Source organism: Eschrichtius robustus, chromosome X, assembly GCF_028021215.1.
Source record: "Eschrichtius robustus isolate mEscRob2 chromosome X, mEscRob2.pri, whole genome shotgun sequence".
Lineage (NCBI taxonomy): Eukaryota > Metazoa > Chordata > Mammalia > Artiodactyla > Eschrichtiidae > Eschrichtius > Eschrichtius robustus.
The window spans coordinates 33,948,129-33,968,550 of NC_090845.1; the positions used below are offsets into that span (position 1 = coordinate 33,948,129).

Here is a 20,422-nt window from a genome sequence, read left to right on the forward strand (position 1 = left end):
TTTTTTTTTAACTTCGGTTAACATTTTACTGTATTTCCTTCAAGTCAATTTTATGCATATTTATTTCTTAGTTGAGATTCCCTTCTAAACATATTTTAATCCTGCTTTTTTAACTTAGCATAAACATTTCCCTGTTTTGTTAAAAACTCTTCACAAACATCACTTTTAATTACAAAGAGATACCATTGTTTATGGAACCATTCCCATTCTGTTGGACTCATTGATTTTTAAACAAATTGTTCATACACCAAAATAAGTATACTTAGAAAAACTAACCCTCTTCCCTTTATAAGTATTGGGTTGGCCAAAAAGTTCATTCGGTTAAGGAATACATTGTTCAATAAAGTTCTTGGTGAAAATGAAAAATGTCTATTTTTACTTAAAACCGAACAAACTTTTTGGCCAGCCCAATAAATTTAATTCCATTTGTGATTTCACTTCTTTTATCTTTAAAAACTTTATATCCTTCTTACTTTTACATGACCATTATAGTATCTTATTTAATGGAGTTTCATCTAAGAATGGAAATATTTCAAAGCAACAGCATAAGAAGTGATTCTGGAACAGTGCAGTGAAGTGGATTAAAGAGCATGACTTTTGAATCAGATGCAGACTTCAATTCTAGCTCTTTTGTACTTTTGTGACTTTGTACAAAGTACTTAACCTGTTTAAGCTCCAATTTCAATATCTGTAAAATTGACAATGATAATTCTTAAACTTCTTTGGTTGATAAAAAGTATTAGAAATAATAAAATGTGTATTACATGATGCATAGTAGATTATTATTATTAATTTAAATAAATTATGATCTATGGCTTTCATATGCCAAAATGTTTTCTTAAATTATTCCAGTGTGATAACCATTAGTGGCATACTGAAAACTGATTCTTGTGATATTATTTCACGAAATAGAGTATTTTAAAAATCTGTTCTATTAGAAATAAATGTTGTTATAAGAATGCCAGAAAACCAGTATTTGTCAAGTGTGTCTTTTATTTTTATTTTTAAAAAATTTATTGAAGGGGGTGGGATGAATGGGGAGATTGGGATTGACATATATACTCTTGATACTATGTATAAAATAGATAACTAATGAGAACCTACAGCACAGGGAACTCTACACAGTGCTCTGTGATGACCTAAATGAGAAGGAAATCCAAAAAAGAGGGGATATATGTATACGTATAGCTGATTCACTTTGCTGTACTGTGTAAACTAACACAATATTGTAAAGCAACTATATTCCAATACAAATTAAAAATAATAAATAAACTGGAAATGAACCCAAAGATCATCTATTCAACCCCACTCACTTTTCACATAAGGAAAAGACTGTATTTTTCTTTAGAAAATAAGATCTTAATAGAAGTTAACGGCATTTTACATACATATTTAACAAGTTTCTAAGCGATTACTCTAGACAGAATTCAATTTGGTGTTTTTTTAACATTACTTTTTCATATGAAAGTTATTATTTTCTAAAAAAATTTTTTACTGAAATATAGTTGATTTACAATGTTGCGTTAATCTGTGTTGTACAGCAAAGTGACTCAGTTGTATACATATATATGTGTGTGTGTGTGTGTGTATATATATATATATATATATATATATATATATACTTTTTCATATTCTTTTCCATTATGGCTTATCACAGGATATTGAATATAGTTCCCTGTGCTATACAGTAGGACCTTGTTGTTTATCCATCCTGTATATAATAGTTTACATCTACTAATCCCAAACTCCCAATCCTTCCCTCCCCCACCCCATCCCTCTTGGCAACCACAAGTCTGTTCTCTATGTCTGTGAGTCTGTTTCTGTTTCGTAGATATATTCATTTGTGTTGTATTTTATTTTTTTTAAAAATAAATTTATTTATTTATTTATTTATTTTTGGCTGCCCTGGGTGTTCGTTGCTGCTTGCAGGCTTTCTCTAGTTGTGGTGAGTGGGAGCTACTCTTTTTTGCAGTGCGCAAGCTTCTCATTGTGGTGGCTTCTCTTGTTGCAGAGCACAGGGTCTAGGCGCACAAGCTTTAGTAATTGTGGTTTGCGGGCTCTAGAGCTCAGGCTCAGTAGTTGTGGTGCATCGGCTTAGTTGCTCTGTGGCATGTGGGATCTTCCCGGACTAGGGCTCGAACCCGTGTCCTCTGCATTGGTAGGCAGATTCTTAACCACTGTGCCACCAGGAAAGCCCTGTGTCGTATTTTAGATTCCACATATAAGTGATATCATGTCATATTTGTCTTTCTCTTTCTGACCTACTTCACTTAGCATGATAATCTCTAGTTCCATCCATGCTGCTGCAAATGGCATTATTTCATTCATTTTAATGGCTGAGTAAAATTCCATTGTATATATGTGCCACATCTTGTTTATCCGTTCATCTTTCAGTGGACATTTAGGTTGTTTCCATGTCTTGGCTATTGTAAGTAGTGCTGCAATGGACATTGGGGTGCATGTATCTTTTCAAATTATAGTTTTGTCTGGGTATATGTCCAGGAGTGGGATTGCTGGATCATATGACAACTTTATTTTTAGTTTTTTGAGGAACCTCCATACTGGAGGTTTTCATAGTGGCTGCACCAATTTACATTCCCACCAACAGTGTAGTAGGGTTTCCTTTTCTCCACACCCTCTCTAGCATTTATTATTTGTAGACTTTTTAATGACAGCCATTCTGACTGGTGTGAGGTGGTACCTCATTGTAGTTTTGATTTGCATTTCTGTGATAATTAGCAATGATGAGCATCTTTTCATGTGCCTGTTATCCATCCGTATGTCTTCTTTGGAAAATTGTCTATTTAGGTCTTCTGCCCATTATTTGATGGGGTTGTTTGTTTTTTTGTTATTCAATTGTGTGGATTGTTTGTGTATTTTGGAAATTAAGCCCTTGTGGGTCACATCATTTGTAAATATTTTCTCCCAGTCTGTAGGTTGTTGTGTTTTCATTAGATAAAATGGGAATTTTATTTAAATTTTTATGAGTTTAAAATAGAAAGCACATGACTTTTAATTTTACCACTTCCTACACTTGGTCCTTAATGGTTCATGCAATAAATTAAATGCTCTAATTCAATAAGGCAAAAATTCTAATGCTCTTCTTGTTTTAGAAAGTTCGTTGTGCTTTTAAAATCTAATGGAGTATTAACTGTGAACAAAAGAAGGAAGTTTTGTTACTTAAATAAATCCTTATTGTTTGTGCATTATAAAAATCAGTTTTCTGATAGCATCATTAAACTCTATGGTACTTGTGATCGTCATGTTATTCTTGGAGCATTATTATTGTCACAGCTCCCAGTAGTGTTAACATTAACATGGGTGGTTTCTGTTTTGACATTTTATGGTATGAGGATGCAGGTATGGAAGAATGATTTTGGAATTAAAGCCAAGCTATTCAAATTTATTGCTCTTTTATCAGCAAATACATGCCTATCAGGATATGTTGGCTGTGATAAAATTCTTCAACATTTAGAAAGTGACAGTATGGTTAATAAAATTGGGTTGTTAATCCAAGATATGTGCGTATGTTTCATTATGGAAATAAATGTATTAAGGTTCAAAATAATCACAAATGTTATTAGCTTTCCCATTTAAATTTGATGTCAGTGAGTGAGGAGTTCTGTACAAGTGAAATTATATGTTTTACACAGTAAACGAGAAAGTATATAATTTTGCAGATTAAGTTTAGAATTTAATAACTCATTTCAATTAATTTTCTTCTACTCTGTAAACTCAGAAGAAGGTTCAAATAGAAAACCTAGCATAAATGTAATCAAATGTAAAATGTAATCAAATCAGTTATAAGAGTCAACTCTATAAAACTACTAACCACACATAAAATCTATTGACAAGACATAATTGTAAATATTGTCTTATCGTTTGATGAAGTTAGGCCTTGAGATATATTCAGAATGAAAAGAATGAAACAAGTCTCATGTAGAGGAGGAAAACTAATTATTCCTTTACCCTTCTAAGTTCTTGGCTAAACCCTAAGAATAAAAGATTAACAGGAGGAAAAAAACCATACTCAATTACCTATGTAAGTAGTATGGTAGCCTCAGAAAGATATGACTCAGAAGGCAGCCAGAGGATTGAGGTTTATGTGCAGTCCTGACCTAAGGTGTATAGGGGCCTAAGGCTTCAAAGGGTGGCAGAGGGGTGGAATTTACTGGAAGGTGAGAGGAGGCAATGTTTGGTAAAGAAAGATTGCCCTGCCAGATAAGTCTCCTCTGTGGAAAAGTTATCTGTAGTAACTTAAAGGGGATGCAGGCCCCCTTTCTAATGTAAATTTGCTTTATAAATGTAGATTTCCCTTACAAATGGATAACTTCTACTCTGTTTTCAAAGCTTCTCCTGTCTCTGCAGTTTCTCCAAATAATTGGTATGCCAAAGAGGCATATTTTAGGGTGGCTTATTCTGCTACCCCTCACTTCAAAGCAGCCTCTGTAAAGTGCTGTTAAAGAACAAAATTCAGCTGAGTAAATTTTAAAGATCTTCCTGGCTTTCAGCAATTCATCAGTCAGCATTCAATCTAGCAGATAGAAAGGAGCTCTGAAGAGGTATAAAAGGCAAGAGATTTTTATAGGCAGAAGGGGGCAAGAACAGGAAGTTGAACTGAGGCAGTGAGAGGGAACAGAATATGTCACCCCCAGATGTCCCCCTTTGGCGTGGGGATTGTTTTGAGCTAATGGCAATTGAGAACCAGTACAGTAGACTCATGAAAAGCATTTTACCTCTCCCTTAACTGCTTAAAAGAATTTAGATAGGGGACCTGTCCCAGGAAGAGAGCTGTTACCAGCAACAACTTTTTACATCAGAAAGACTTATTTTCATGGCATGGCAAACATTTGTTTACCAAACACTTGTACTTCCCATCTTCCCGTGAATTTTCTTCCTCCTCTTTGAAGCCCCAGATCCCTACCCGCTTCTCCTAAGCTCAGCATAGTATGTAAACCTCAACTGCCTGACTACCTTTGAATCTTCATGTCTTTGTGGGGCTCCCATAGGTACGTAATTAAATTTGTTTTTTTCCCCTGTTAATCTGTCTTATGTCAATTTGATTACTCGACCAGCCAACGAATTTAGAAGGGAAGAAAGGAAAAGTTTTCTGCCCCTACAGCAAAAAAAGCAGATTGGTTATTCCAAGCTTACTTTACTTTAGGGAATGGCAGGTGTCTGTCAGGCAGGTAACGTAAGTAGTGCTGATCAGGCGATTCCTGATTGACTGGTTTAAGATTCCATTTCTAGGAGAGCCAAAACTGTAAGAAGTCTTGATTTGGTGAAGTGGGGCTTAGTATAAGCAGCTCCATTTTGGGCCTGTTGTCTTGTCTTTAACAATGCAAAAATGCATTCTTTGGCCTCAATTTGTTACTGAGGGCCTACTCTCTGCTGAGCACTATGGAATACTCAAATGAATACCGTGTGGTCTCCCTCTTCAGGAAACTCTCAGTTTAGTGGTTCCCTGATAGTTTTCCTTAGGCTGTCAGTTGCATTTGATAGAAGCAACTATTTCCTCTTGAGATCCTGTCTTAGCTTTGCATGCAAGGAAGTATTCCAGTTTCTTCATAAGGCTCTGAGCTGTTTGTTTTACCGCTAGGATTTCAAGTTAATGGACATCATCTCATTGAATTCTTACATAGGCTTTAGTGTGGCTACTTCTGCTAAGGAGTGGTGTACCATTAAAATTAGATTTTATTTAAACCTATAGTAATTCCAGTGTAATGAAGATACACAGGAATAATGCAAATGCAGACGGGAAATGCGTCAAAATCAAAGAGAAGGAATGATGTTTGTTTTCCAAACAAAGGAGCTTTATGTATGCAACATGATTTCGTCCACTAGCTTTGACTGGCCCAGGGCCACAGCAAACTTAACAACTCTGGAACCATACTGTCTGCTTCCACTCCCACAAACATGGCCTTCCTCTTCTCATTCATCTGTGCTATCTTTAAGGTTTGAGCTTTCAGAGTCATCTTTCTGCTTTTTCTTTTTCCCACTTTTCACTAGTTACAGGACTGCAAACTGCTAAGGGTGTTTAGAGTTAAGTACTAGATCTGGCATTCTCTGTTAAATGCTTATGGTAAATTCTCTGTTAAATGCTTACGGTAAGTGGTCTTCTCTGCTCACTCAATGAGTTAGACCTAAACACCCAAGTCCCCACTGAAAAACACTCCTGCCAAATTTGTATTAGATGGCTATAGAGTGGTTCTGGTGGTAGTGGACATGCATATGAAGACTTCGGATAAAAACACTTCAAGAAATATGACAGTGAAAAAATATATTTTAAAATATAAATTATATACATGTTTATGCTATTGCATGTATATAATAATATAAATAGATATTTGCTGCTTCAGATACTATAAATTTATATAATCAAAGAGGCCACAGTTTTTGGATGTTCTCTGGAAAAATAGGCGATGGATTATGTTACATTGGAGTTTTCTATATTCAGGCATATGTGGTGATAGGCATTCAATGAACATAGGGTGATTAATGATCTATCTAATAGATGTTCTATTGTGTTCAAACTTTTTGCAGGTATTTTTCAGTTTTATAATATTATAACAACAATAAATGGTCTTGACAATAGGGTCCAAGTCATATAACTGTCTGTGTCCCATTAACATGTAAAGGTTGATGTGTATGGTTATAGGCACTTAGTAAGTTCTTTCTCATTATTAATCCTCCAAAGGAAACATCATACGCACATTTCATTGTTAAGGAAAGTTTTAAATTAATTATATAAATTTTAAATTTGAAAATTAAAATTCAGTACATATATAAGCTATATGACATTGAAATAATTTCATCGAAGTTCAAATGCAAGTAATGGATCGATCATGTTATGCTATAATAATGTGTTTTTTTCTTTTTTTATTTTAGTGCTCAAGGAGCATGTATTTCTCATGTACTGCCAGAATTTCTGCTTGAACCAGAAGATTATAAGAAGTGGATTGAAATTACAGTAAGGGAATTTAATTTCTTGGAAAAATCTGCACTGTTATCGAATTTACTGGGTTTTGGTCTTTGTTAGATTTTATTTTAGAATCTTTGATTTTTTATTTATGAAATATCCTAAGGATTATGCCTCTCTGGACAGTATATATTTGTATTTGTCTAAAAATCTCTGTGGAGTTCCCATGCAGAAATGATTACATGGCTTCCTTAAATATACAGGTAATTGCTTCTTTTAAGGGATTTAGGAATAAAGAATGGTCTGTGCTTATTTAAATTTTTTCTTAAAATACATCCTTAGACTATATATCTTTCAAAGAAAATACTGGTTTATTTTCCCTGCCACTTGCCACTTCCTTTCTTTAGTTTTAGGGGAGAATAGGGAGAAATTAAACAAGATATTCATTTTTTTTCAAATTATACAATTCATTTTATGAAAACCTATTGAGAAGAGGAATTATCTTGAGAAGCCTGTAGGCTTTGAGGCAACGCTCCTTTAGTTGTGGCACTGTTACTATAGTCACCACATGACATTAGTAGAAGAGCCAGGGGCCTGTTCTTTGGCACTCTGCTGAGTTCCTGTGGCTTCATCCAAAGGGTGTGGCTCTTTTGGGGGTTCAGAATTCAGAATAATTTTGCATCTCATTCTACCACTTCTGCCACAGAGTGAGCTAGTAGGTACATTGTTTGAATAAATCTACAACCTGAAATAGGGGCTGTGAGTTCCAGAAAGTTACCTGTGTTGATAGTTTCTATTACTGGCACATGGGGAATTAGAGATCTGGATGAGTGGGAAAAAAAAGACATGTAAAGGTTTTATTAAAAGAAAAAAATTGTATGCTAACTAAGTAGTTAAAACTTTGTACTTACATTTGCCTTGCATTGTAATTAATGTTGTGATATTTTATTTCTTATAATCTTCCACTAATACCTTGCCCAAGTTTTCCAATACACCTAAGGAAAAGCATTCTATTGTTATAGATATTACAAAGTTTGAAGCCTGGAGTAAACGGGCATGGACAGATGTATTCCTTCAGACATACTAGGTAACTTTTCCACTCTTGTTCACTGCTAGGGGTTTTTTGTTGGTTGATTTATATGAATAGTGTAGTAGTTAAGGTATAGGTAGTGCTGCTGTAAAAGATTAAAAAACACAGTGGCCCAAATAAGATAGAAATATTATTTTTCTTTCTCATGGAATTGTGGAGAAGTGGTTTAGAAATAGTGGGTGTCTCTTCCATCCTCAGTACTGGACTTTCATTTCTGGATCAGTTTCTCAGAACAGGGAAGAGCAGGTTAAAGAGTAGAAGACAAGTAAATACCTTTTAAGGATGTCATCTGAAAAATACATCATTTCCATTTCACCTTCCATTGGGCAAAATTTAGTCATATGACTGCACCTAGCTTCAAGGGAAGTTGAGAAATGTAGTCTCTAAAATTGGTAGGTACAGACATATTCTGGTACATAAAAGGAAGGATTAAGGAATAGATGTTGGGGGACTTCCCTGGTGACCCAGTGGTTAAGACTCTGCACTTCCAATGCAAGGGGTGCAGGTTCGATCCCTGGTCGGGGAACTAAGATCCCACATGCTGCGTGGCGTGGCCAAAAAATAAAGAAAGAAAGAAAGAAAGAAAGAATAGATGTTGGTGAAAATTATGGTCTCTACCTCTAATGCTTAGTAGACTCTTGCTATAAAGTTATTCTGGAGAGATATTTACTAGGAATCATACAACTGTAGGTGAGACCAGGTGTTGATGAGATTCTCCAGTTTGCTTCATGTTAAGTCCCATATTTGGGTAGATTAACGTAGCATAAATTGCACCTTCACACCCTATATCTTTATTGCTTAAACAAGTCCTGGTTTCAGTCTTTGAAATCATTCCCTAGGTTTCCAAATATGGCGCTGTGGATCTTGCCCACTAAGACCAATAGAGGCTTTTGCTCTGTCCTCATAGATTACAACCACAGATAGGGTGAGCTGTAGGGTAGGGAGTTGAAAGAAGGAAGAAGTCAAATAGAAGCAGCAATTAGTCACTCAAAGGAAAGGATAAAATAGAAATCTAAATAGTGAGTAATATATGTAAGACTTTTGTCACAAAATGCTTTTTAAATGTGATCTTCTTTACTCTTCACAACCAGTAATATCCCCAGTTTCGAAATGTGGGTACAAAGGTTCACATGCATACATACTTTCTTCCAAGATCACCTGATTTCGGCCATATAAAACCATCTGATGTAGGTAAAGCTTATTTCTTCCTTGTTGTTCTCTGCTGGGGCCCAGGAGCCCATGTCCCTCTTGCTGCCCTCTGACACTCTAAATCCTCCACTGCAGCCAGCCACCCAAGCCTACCCTCTGGCGAATTCCTTCTGCGGCTTGATTCCCAGTTACTCCCCCTCTATACCTTTTCTTTTCCCAGTAACCTGCCCTGTCTTTCTTGCTGGATGTCAAGAGGAGAAATCCTGTATTTTTTTTAGTAATTCCCAGAAGAATGTATGGAGGTATTTGTGACTCTCACCCAAACTTAGATTTGGGAAAAGACAATTTTCTTCTTTTCTTTCTTAACTCCAGGTTGCCTCCTATATAATTTTTTTTTTTTTAAACATCTTTATTGAAGTATAATTGCCTTACACTGGTGTGTTAGCTTCTGCTTTATAACAAAGTGAATCAGTTATACATATACAATACGTTCCCATTTCTCTTCCCTCTTGCATCTCCCTCCCTCCCACCCTCCCCATCCCACCCCTCTAGGTGGTCACAAAGCACCGAGCTGATCTCCCTGTGCTATGCGGCTGCTTCCCACTAGTTATCTATTTTACATTTGGTAGTGTATATATGTCCATGACACTCTCTTACCCTGTCACATCTCACCCCACCCCCTCCCCATGTCCTCAAGTCCATTCTCTAGTAGGTCTGTGTCTTTATTCCCGTCTTGCCACTAGGTTCTTCATGGCCTTTTTTTTTTTTTTTTCCTTAGATTCCGTATATATGTGTTAGAATACTGTGTTTGTTTTTCTCTTTCTGACTTACTTCACTCTGTATGACGGACTCTAACTCCATCCACCTCACTACAAATACCTCCATTTCATTTCTTTTTATGGCTGAGTAATATTCCATTGTATATATGTGCCACATCTTCTTTATCCATTCATCTGTCGATGGACATTTAGGTTGCTTCCATGTCCTGGCTATTGTAAATAGAGCTGCAATGAACATTTTGGTACATGACTCTTTTTGACCTATGGTTTTCTCAGGGTATATGCCCAGTAGTGGGATTGCTGGGTCGTATGGTAGTTCTATCTTTAGTTTTTTAAGGAACCTCCATACTGTTCTCCATAGTGGCTGTATCAATTTACATTCCCACCAACAGTGCAAGAGTGTTTCCTTTCCTCCACACCCTCTCCAGCATTTATTGTTTCTAGATTTTTTGATGATGGCCATTCTGACCGGTGTGAGATGATATCTCATTGTAGTTTTGATTTGCATTTCTCTAATGATTAATGATGTTGAGCATTCTTTCATGTGTCTGTAGGCCATCTGTATATCTTCTTTGGAGAAATGTCTAGGTCTTCTGCCCATTTTTGGATTGGGTTGTTCGTTTTTTTGTTATTGAGCTGCATGAGCTGCTTGTAAATCTTGGAGATTAATCCTTTGTCAGTTGCTTCATTTGCAAATATTTTCTCCCATTCTGATGGTTGTCTTTTGGTCTTGTTTATGGTTTCCTTTGCTGTGCAAAAGCTTTTAAGTTTCATTAGGTCCCATTTGTTTATTTGTGTTCTTATTTCCATTTCTCTGGGAGCTGGGTCAAAAAGAATCTTGCTGTGATGTATGTCATAGAGTGTTCTGCCTGTGTTTTCCTCTAAGAGTTTGATAGTGTCTGCCCTTACACTTAGGTCTTTAATCCATTTTGAGTTTATTTTTGTGTATGGTGTCAGGGAGTGTTCTAATTTCATACTTTTACATGTAGCTGTCCAATTTTCCCAGCACCACTTATTGAAGAGGCTGTCTTTTCTCCACTGTATATGCTTGCCTCCTTTATCAAAGATAAGGTGACCATATGTGTGTGGGTTTATCTCTGGGCTTTCTATCCTGTTCCATTGATCTATATTTCTGTTTTTGTGCCAGTACCAAACTGTCTTGATTACTGAAGCTTTGTAATATAGTCTGAAGTCAGGGAGCCTGATTCCCCAGCTCCATTTTTCGTTCTCAAGATTGCTTTGGCTATTCGGGGTCTTTTGTGTTTCCATACAAATTGTGAAATTTTTTGTTCTAGTTCTGTGAAAAATGCCAGTGGTAGTTTGATAGGGATTGCATTGAATCTGTAGATTGCTTTGGGTAGTAGAGTCATTTTCACAATGTTGATTCTTCCAATCCAGGAACATGGTATATCTCTCCATCTATTTGTATCATCTTTAATTTCTTTCATCAGTGTCTTATAATTTTCTGCATACAGGTCTTTTGTCTCCTTAGGTAGGTTTATTCCTAGATATTTTATTCTTTTTGTTGCAATGGTAAACGGGAGTGTTTTCTTAATTTCACTTTCAGATTTTTCGTCATTAGTGTATAGAAATGCAAGAGATTCCTGTGCATTAATTTTGTATCCTGCTACTTTACCAAATTCATTGATTAGCTCTAGGAGTTTTCTGGTAGCATCTTTAGGATTCTCTATGTATAGTATCATGTCATCTGCAAATAGTGACAGCTTTACTTCTTCTTTTCCGATTTGGATTCCTTTTATTTCTTTGTCTTCTCTGATTGCTGTGGCTAACACTTCCAAAACTATGTTGAATAATAGTGGTGAGAGTGGGCAACCTTGTCTTGTTCCTGATCTTAGTGGAAATGGTTTCAGTTTTTCACCATTGAGGACAATGTTGGCTGTGGGTTTGTCATATATGGCCTTTATTATGTTGAGGAAAGTTCCCTCTATGCCTACTTTCTGCAGGGCTTTTATCATAAATGGGTGTTGAATTTTGTCGAAAGCTTTCTCTGCATCTATTGAGATGATCATATGGTTTTTCTCCTTCAATTTGTTAATATGATGTATCGTGTTGATTGATTTGCGTATGTTGAAGAATCCTTGCATTCCTGGAATAAACCCCACTTGATCATGGTGTATGATCCTTTTAATGTGCTGTTGGATTCTGTTTGCTAGTATTTTGTTGAGGATTTTTGCATCTATGTTCATCAGTGATATTGGCCTTTAGTTTTCTTTCTTTGTGACATCTTTGTCTGGTTTTGGTATCAGGGTGATGGTGGCCTCGTAGAATGAGTTTGGGAGTGTTCCTCCCTCTGCAGTATTTTGGAAGAGTTTGAGAAGGATAGGTGTTAGCTCTTCTCTAAATGTTTGATAGAATTCGCCTGTGAAGCCATCTGGTCCTGGGCTTTTGTTTGTTGGAAGGTTTTTAATCACAGTTTCAATTTCAGTGCTTGTGATTGGTCTGTTCATATTTTCTATTTCTTCCTGGTTCAGTCTCGGCAGTTTGTGCATTTCTAAGAATCTGTCCATTTCTTCCAGGTTGTCCATTTTATTGGCATAGAGTTGCTTGTAGTAATCTCTCATGATCTTTTGTATTTCTGCAGTGTCAGTGGTTACTTCTCCTTTTTCATTTCTAATTCTATTGATTTGAGTCTTCTCCCTTTTTTTCTTGATGAGTCTGGCTAATGGTTTATCAATTTTGTTTATCTTCTCAAAGAACCAGCTTTTAGTTTCATTGATTTTTGCTATTGTTTCCTTCATTTCTTTTTCATTTATTTCTGACCTAATCTTTATGATTTCTTTCCTTCTGCTGGCTTTGGGGTTTTTTTGTTCTTCTTTCTCTAATTGCTTTAGGTGCAAGGTTAGGTTGTTTATTCGAGATGTTTCCTGTTTCTTGAGGTAGGCTTGTATTGCTATAAACTTCCCTCTTAGCACTGCTTTTGCTGCGTCCCATAGGTTTTGGGTCGTCGTATCTCCATTGTCATTTGTTTCTAGGTATTTTTTGATTTCCCCTTTGATTTCTTCAGTGATCACTTCGTTATTAAGTAGTGTATTGTGTAGCCTCCATGTGTTTGTATTTTTTACAGATCTTTTCCTGTAATTGATATCTAGTCTCATAGCGTTGTGGTCGGAAAAGATACTTGATACGATATCAATTTTCTTAAATTTACCAAGGCTTGATTTGTGACCCAAGATATGATCTATCCTGGAGAATGTTCCATGAGCACTTGAGAAAAATGTGTATTCTGTTGTTTTTGGGTGGAATGTCCTATAAATATCAATTAAGTCTATCTTGTTTAATGTAACATTTAAAGCTTGTGTTTCCTTATTTATTTTCATTTTGGATGATCTGTCCATTGGTGAAAGTGGGGTGTTAAAGTCCCCTACTATGATTGTGTTGCTGTCGATTTCCCCTTTTATGGCTGTTAGTATTTGCCTTATGTATTGAGGTGCTCCTATGTTGGGTGCATAAATATTTACAATTGTTATACCTTCCTCTTGGATCGATCCCTTGATCATTATATAGTGTCCTTCTTTGTCTCTTGTAATAGTCTTTATTTTAAAGTCTATTTTGTCTGATATGAGAATTGCTACTCCAGCTTTCTTTTGATTTCCATTTGCATGGAATATCTTTTTCCATCCCCTCACTTTCAGTCTGTATGTGTCCCTAGGTCTGAAGTGGGTCTCTTGTAGACAGCATATATATGGGTCTTGTTTTTGTATCCATTCAGCCAGCCTGTGTCTTTTGGTGGGAGCATTTAATCCATTTACATTCAAGGTAATTATCGATATGTATGTTCCTGTTCCCATTTTCTTAAATGTTTTTGGTTTGTTATTGTAGGTGTTTTCCTTCTCTTGTGTTTCTTGCCTAGAGAAGTTCCTTTAGCATTTGTTGTAAAGCTGGTTTGGTGGTGCTGAACTCTCTCAGCTTTTGCTTGTCTGTAAAGGTTTTAATTTCTCCATCGAATCTGAATGAGATCCTTGCTGGGTAGAGTAATCTTGGTTGTAGGTTTTTCTCCTTCATCACTTTAAGTATATCCTGCCACTCCCTTCTGGCTTGCAGAGTTTCTGCTGAAAGATCAGATGTTAACCTTATGGGGATTCCCTTGTGTGTTATTTGTTGTTTTTCCCTTGCTGCCTTTAATATGTTTTCCTTATATTTAATTTTTGACAGTGTGATTAATATGTGTCTTGGCGTGTTTCTCCTTGGGTTTATCCTGTATGGGACTCTCTGTGCTTCCAGGACTTGATTAACTATTTCCTTTCCCATATTAGGGAAGTTTTCAACTATAATCTCTTCAAATATTTTCTCAGTCCCTTTCTTTTTCTCTTCTTCTTCTGGGACCCCTATAATTCGAATGTTGGTGCGTTTAATGTTGTCCCAGAGGTCTCTGAGACTGTCCTCAGTTCTTTTCATTCTTTTTTCTTTATCCTGCTCTGCAGTAGTTATTTCCACCATTTTATCTTCCAGGTCACTTATCCTTTCTTCTGCCTCAGTTATTCTGCTATTGATCCCATCTAGAGTATTTTTAATTTCATTTATTGTGTTTTTCATCATTGCTTGGTTCCTCTTTAGTTCTTCTACGTCCTTGTTAAATGTTTCTTGGTATTTTCTCCATTCTATTTCCAAGATTTTGGATCATCCTTACTATCATTATTCTGAATTCTTTTTCAGGTAGACTACCTATTTCCTCTTCATTTGTTAAGTCTGGTGTGTTTTGACCCTGCTTCTTCATCTGCTGTGTGTTTTTCTGTCATCTCATTTTGCTTATCTTACTGTGTTTGGGGTCTCCTTTTCACAGGCTGCAGGTTCGTAGTTCCCGTTGTTTTTGGTATCTGTCCGCAGTGGCTAAGGTTGGTTCAGTGGGTTGTGTAGGCTTCCTGGTGTAGGGAACTAGTGCCTGAGTTCTGGTGGATGAGGCTGGATCTTGTCTTTCTGGTGGGCACGTCCACGTCTGGTGGTGTATTTTGGGGTGTCTGTGGCCTTATTATGATTTTAGGCAGCCTCTCTGCTAATGGATGGGGCTGTGTTCCTGTCTTGCTAGTTGTTTGGCATAGTGTGTTCAGCACTGTAGCTTGCTGGTCATTGAGTGATGCTGGGTCTTGATGTTGAGATGGAGATCTCTGAGAGATTTTTGCCGTTTGGTATTACGTGGAGCTGGGAGGTCTCTTGTGGACCAGTGTCCTGAAGTTGGCTCTCCCACCTCAGAGGTACGGCCCTGATGCCTGGCTGGAGCACCAAGAGCCTTTCGTCCACACGGCTTAGAGTAAAAGGGAGAAAAAATAGAAAGAAAGAAAGAAAGAGGCTATAATATAGTCAAGTAAAATAAAGCTATCATAAAGCAAAGCTATACAGACAAAATCTCACCCAGAAGCATATACATATACACTCACAAAAAAAGGAAAAGGGGAAAAATTAATATATCCTGTTCCGAAAGTCCACCTCCTGAATTTGGGATGATTCGTTGTCTGGTAGTCAACAGATGCAGGCACATCAAGTTGATTGTGGAGCTTTAATCCGCTGCTTCTGAGGCTGCTGGGAGAGATTTCCCCTTCTCTTCTCTGTTCACACAGCTCCCGGGGTTCAGCTTTGGATTTGGACCCGCCTCTGCGTGTAGGTCGCCTGAGGGCGTCTGTTCCCCGCCCAGACAGGACGGGGTTAAAGGAGCAGCTGCTTCGGGGGCTCTGGCTCACCCAGGCCGCGGGGAGGGAGGGGTACGGAGGAGGCGGGGCATCGTCAGAGGCCAGCGTGACGTTGCACCAGCCTGAGGCGCGCAGTGCGTTCTCCCGGGGAAGTTGTCCCTGGATCACGGGACCCTGGCAGAGGCGGGCTGCACAGGCTCCCGGGAGGGGCGGTGTGGAGAGTGACCTGTGCTCGCACACAGGCTTTTTGGAGGCGGCAGCAGCAGCCCCAGCGTCTCACGCCCGTCTCTGGGGTCCGCGCTGATAGCCGCGGCTCGCGCCAGTCTCTGGAGTTCGTTTAGGCGGTGCTCTGAATCCCCTCTCCTTGCGCGCAGTGAAACAAAGAGGCAAGAAAAAGCCTCTTGCCTCTTCGGCAGCTGCAGACTTTTTCCCGGTCTCTCTCCCAGCCAGCTGTGGTGCGCCAACCCCTTCAGGCTGTGTTTACGCCGCCAACCCCAGTCCTCTCCCTGCGATCCGACCCAAGCTGAGCCTCAGCTCCCAGCCCCGCCCGCCCCGGCGGGTGAGCAGACAAGCCTCTCGGGCGGGTGAGTGCTGGTCGGCGCCGAGCCTCTGTGCGGGAATCTCTCTGGTTTTTCCTCTGCACCCCTGTTGCTGTTGGATCCGCGCTGATAGCCGCGGCTCGCGCCAGTCTCTGAAGTTCGTTTAGGCGGCGCTCTGAATCCCCTCTCCTCGCGCACCAGGAAACAAAGAGGCAAGAAAAAGTCTCTTGCCTCTTCGGCAGCTCCAGACTTTTTCCCGGACTCCCTTCTGGCTAGCTGTGGTGCACTAACCCCTTCAGGCTGTGTTCACGCCGCCAACCCCAGTCCTCTCCCTGCGATCCGACCCAAGCTGAGCCTCAGCTCCCAGCCCCGCCCGCCCCGGCAGGTGAGCAGACAAGCCTCTCGGGCTGGTGAGTGCTGGTCGGCACTGATCCTCCGTGCGGGAATGTCTCCGCTTTGCCCTCCGCACCCCTGTGGCTGCGCTCTCCTCCGTGGCTCCGAAGCTTCCCCCCTCTGCCACCCGCAGTCTCTGCCTGCGAAGGGGCTTCCTAGTGCGTGGAAATCTTTCCTCCTTCACAGCTCCCTCCCACTGGTGCAGGTGCCGTCCCTATTCTTTTGTCTCTGTTATTTCTTTTTTCTTTTGCCCTACCCAAGTACGGGGGGAGTTTCTTGCCTTTTCGGAGGTCTGACGTTTTCTGCCAGCGTTCAGTGGGTGTTCTGTAGGAGCAGTTCCACGTGTAGATGTATTTCTACTGTATCTGTGGGAAGGAAGGTGATCTCCGCGTCTTACTCTTCCGCCATCTTCTCTCCTCCCCTCTCGATGGGAGGTGTTTTATCTCATGTGTGTCATAATGATACTCTTGTAGTACATGATCTGGCACAAGGTGGCCATCCCTGGTTTCACATCAACATGATCTCAGGCACAAACCTCCTTGTTTTTCCATTTTGTCTTTAAGTTACTTGTTGAAACAACCGGCCCGCCGTCCCCGCGACTGTCACTGCTTCGGCCGCCGGGGCACCTCCAGAGCCGGCAGCCTCAGTGAGGTCGCCCTCCCCTCGGGCTCCGGGGCAGTTCCGTGGCGGCGGAGGGAAGAGACCCCGAGCCGGGAGTTCCAGCTCTGAGGAAACGCGGGCTCTGTTCAGCGCGCAGTGGGTGGGACCGCTCTGCCCTGAGGCCTTCCGGGAGGGAGCGGGGCGGCGGGGGAGCTATAATTTTGTCTACTGATAAAGAGGAGCAACTCCAAAACAGAAGAGCTGCACATGTCCTAGTTTATGGACAAGCTAGTACTAATCTTGGTTTGTGGGCTTCATTCACTCACCCATTCACTTATTCACTCCTGCATGCCTTCATGTATATGTCTCATTCATTTAACCCATCTTCCCCAACCTATAAGTCTATGAATTTAGATACCAAGTATCACTTGTAAACTCAGAACTTAATAGTGTGTCAGCTACATAGTAGATGGCTCAACAAATATTTGTTGAATGAATTTATTCAACAACTATTATAGTCCAGGTACTATACTAGGTTCTGGGGGTATAAAAGTAAACTTGATATAGTCTGTCTCTTCAAGGATTTTGTGTCCTGGAGTATGTAAGCAACTAAATATATATAATTACAGAGAAGTATGACAAATGTTATAACAAGGTAAGCCCAAAGAACTAAGGATGAGCGGACATAGAGAGGAACCTAACTTTCCTGTGTCTTGGAGAAGGTTTCTAGGAAAAAGGTGGGTTTAAACTGAGCCCTGAGCAATGAGGAGGGTTTGGCAGGCAAGGTGGGGCATAGGTTAGAGAGAAAGATAGTACAATTTGTGTGACGGAGGTGGTAGGTGAGTTTTATTGGGGGGGGTAGGGCAATAACATTTTTCCAGATAAAGGGAATTCAGTGTGGAAGTGCCTGTGGTTTGACAGAGCATTGTACGTTCTGAGGAATAAAAACAGTATGGCTGTGGGCAAGAGGAATGGACTCTGAGCCCGGTCAGAAATTAGACCATGGTTGACTTCATAAGCCACACCAAGGCATCTGGACTTTATGGATTTTAGCACAAGTTCGGTACAGAAGTCCTGAAGGATTTTAAACACAAGGTTGATATGATTAGTTTTGCATTCTAGAGAAATCACTCTGGTACGGTATGGAAACTGTTCGTGGATTTTTTTTTCAATTGAAGTATAGTTGATTTACAATGTTATGTTAGTTTCAGGTGTACAGCAAAGTGATTCAGTTTTATATATATATATATTTTTTTTTTTTTTTCTTTTTCAGATTCTTTTCCCTTATAGGTTATTACAAAATATTGAGTATCGCTCCCTGTGCTATACAGTAGGTGCTTGTTGGTTATCTACTTTATATATAGTAGTGTGTTTATGTTAATCCCATTCTCCTAATTTATCCCCCCCTTTCCTCCCCTTTCCCCCTTGGTAACCACAAGTTTGTTTTCTGTGTCTGTGGGTCTATTTCTGTTTTGTATATAAGTTCATTTATATCATTCTTTTTTATTTTTAGATTCCACATATAAGCAATATTATGTAGTATTTGTCTTTTTGTCTGACTTTCTTCACTTAGCATGATAATCTCTAGGTCCATCCATGCTGCTGCAAATGGCATTATTTCATTCTTTTTCATGACTGAGTAGTATTCCACTGTATATATGTACCACATTTTATCCATTCATCTGTCGATGGACATACAGGTTCTTTCCATGTCTTGGCTATTGTGAATAGTGCTGGTGCTGGGAATGCTTGTGGTAGTGGGAAAGATGAGAAAGGGGCAGCTTTCATAAATATTAGGAGTAGAACTCAGTAGGAGTTGGTGAATGACTACATCTTATGAGGGTGAAGGAGACAGAGAAGTCAAAGATCACAGTGGGTTTCTTGCTCCGGTGACTGAGTGGAATTTGATCCCAGTCACTGAAATACAAGACAAAGGATGATAACAGGATTTTGTTTGGGGCAGACAAAGGGACACAGCAAGAGGGCATGATGAATTAATTTTGGTCCTACTGTATCATGGTGCTGTGTATGATTACCAGGTGGGTTGATCCTTTAGTCAGGAAGTTGAACTGAATGGTAGCACGTGGTTGAGATTCTTCACTGATTCAGTGACAAAGTCATAGGCATGGATGATTGCCCAGTAGATCACCTGTAGAGCTGTGTTTCTCCATATATTGTATCTAAAGCATGGGTAGCTCTAGGCATTCTACTAAATCAGTAATGGATTGACAATTTCACTTAAAAAAAAAGCAGGCAGTGTTGCTGAGATGAGTTTTACAAGTTAGAAATAGAAGATTGTGATTTTCACACAAATCCCTTTAGGTTCTAATTGTCTCTTTCCTAGAGGTCATTCGTGCACTTCAGGAATGCCTTTGTCAGTTCTTCTTTGCTAATAGTTTTGATAACAGGATATAGCTTGTCTTAACCAATTTGATTTTGTGTCATTTGTGTTACTTTTGCTTGTTAAATTTACATATTTAATTGTTGCTATTTTCTTGCATTATATTCCCAATTCACAAAAATGTATTGATGGCTAAAAAAATGGGTGATTGAAGCATAAGGGAGGTGAAAACAGTAAGAGAAACACTTAAACTCAGAATGCTGTTCTAAATGTAAATTATAAATAGGGCTCTCATGTGGATATAAAGGATGAATATGTATGTGCTGAAAAAAGTGAATGTGATAATTTTACACAAGAATCTGGAAGAGAAAAAGATGATCAGAAATAAATATCTCAATAATAATTTTTTTTTTTTTTTTAAATTAAGACATCCATTTTTTGTATGCAGATTCAGATACCCGTACATATTCTTTGGGAGGCTTAGTTTTTTGTTTTTTGTTTTTTTTTTAAAGTTACATTTAGTTGCCTTGGAAATATATTTATTTATTTTATTTTATTTTTGACTGTGTTGGGTCTTCGGTTCGTGCGAGGGCTTTCTCTAGTTGCGGCAAGCGGGGGCCACTCTTCATCGCGGTGCGGGGACCGCTCTTCATCGCGGTGCGCGGGCCTTTCACTATCGCGGCCCCTCCCGTTGCGGGGCACAGGCTCCAGACGCGCAGGCTCAGTAGTTGTGGCTCACGGGCCCAGCTGCTCCGTGGCATGTGGGATCTTCCCAGACCAGGGCTCGAACCCGTGTCCCCTGCATTAGCAGGCAGATTCTCAACCACTGCGCCACCAGGGAAGCCCTCAATAATAATTTTAATTAAACTGTTTATTCATTTGTTCCCAGTGTATTGTCTGTCAGAAAGGTTTTTTTTTTTTTTTTAAATAGTGGCACAGTTCTGTCAAATATATTGATATTTTTAAACAA

General features: G+C 39.1%; 1 protein-coding gene across 1 annotated transcript in view; it reads left to right on the plus strand.

Annotated features, from left to right (window-relative positions):
• The window catches only part of CFAP47 (cilia and flagella associated protein 47), a 460,447-nt gene that overhangs the window by 151,500 nt on the left and 288,525 nt on the right, over positions 1 to 20,422 (plus strand). The window contains 2 exon segments of the mRNA XM_068532596.1: positions 6,889 to 6,968; positions 7,876 to 8,006. Coding sequence (XP_068388697.1) covers positions 6,889 to 6,968; positions 7,876 to 8,006 — 211 coding nt within the window.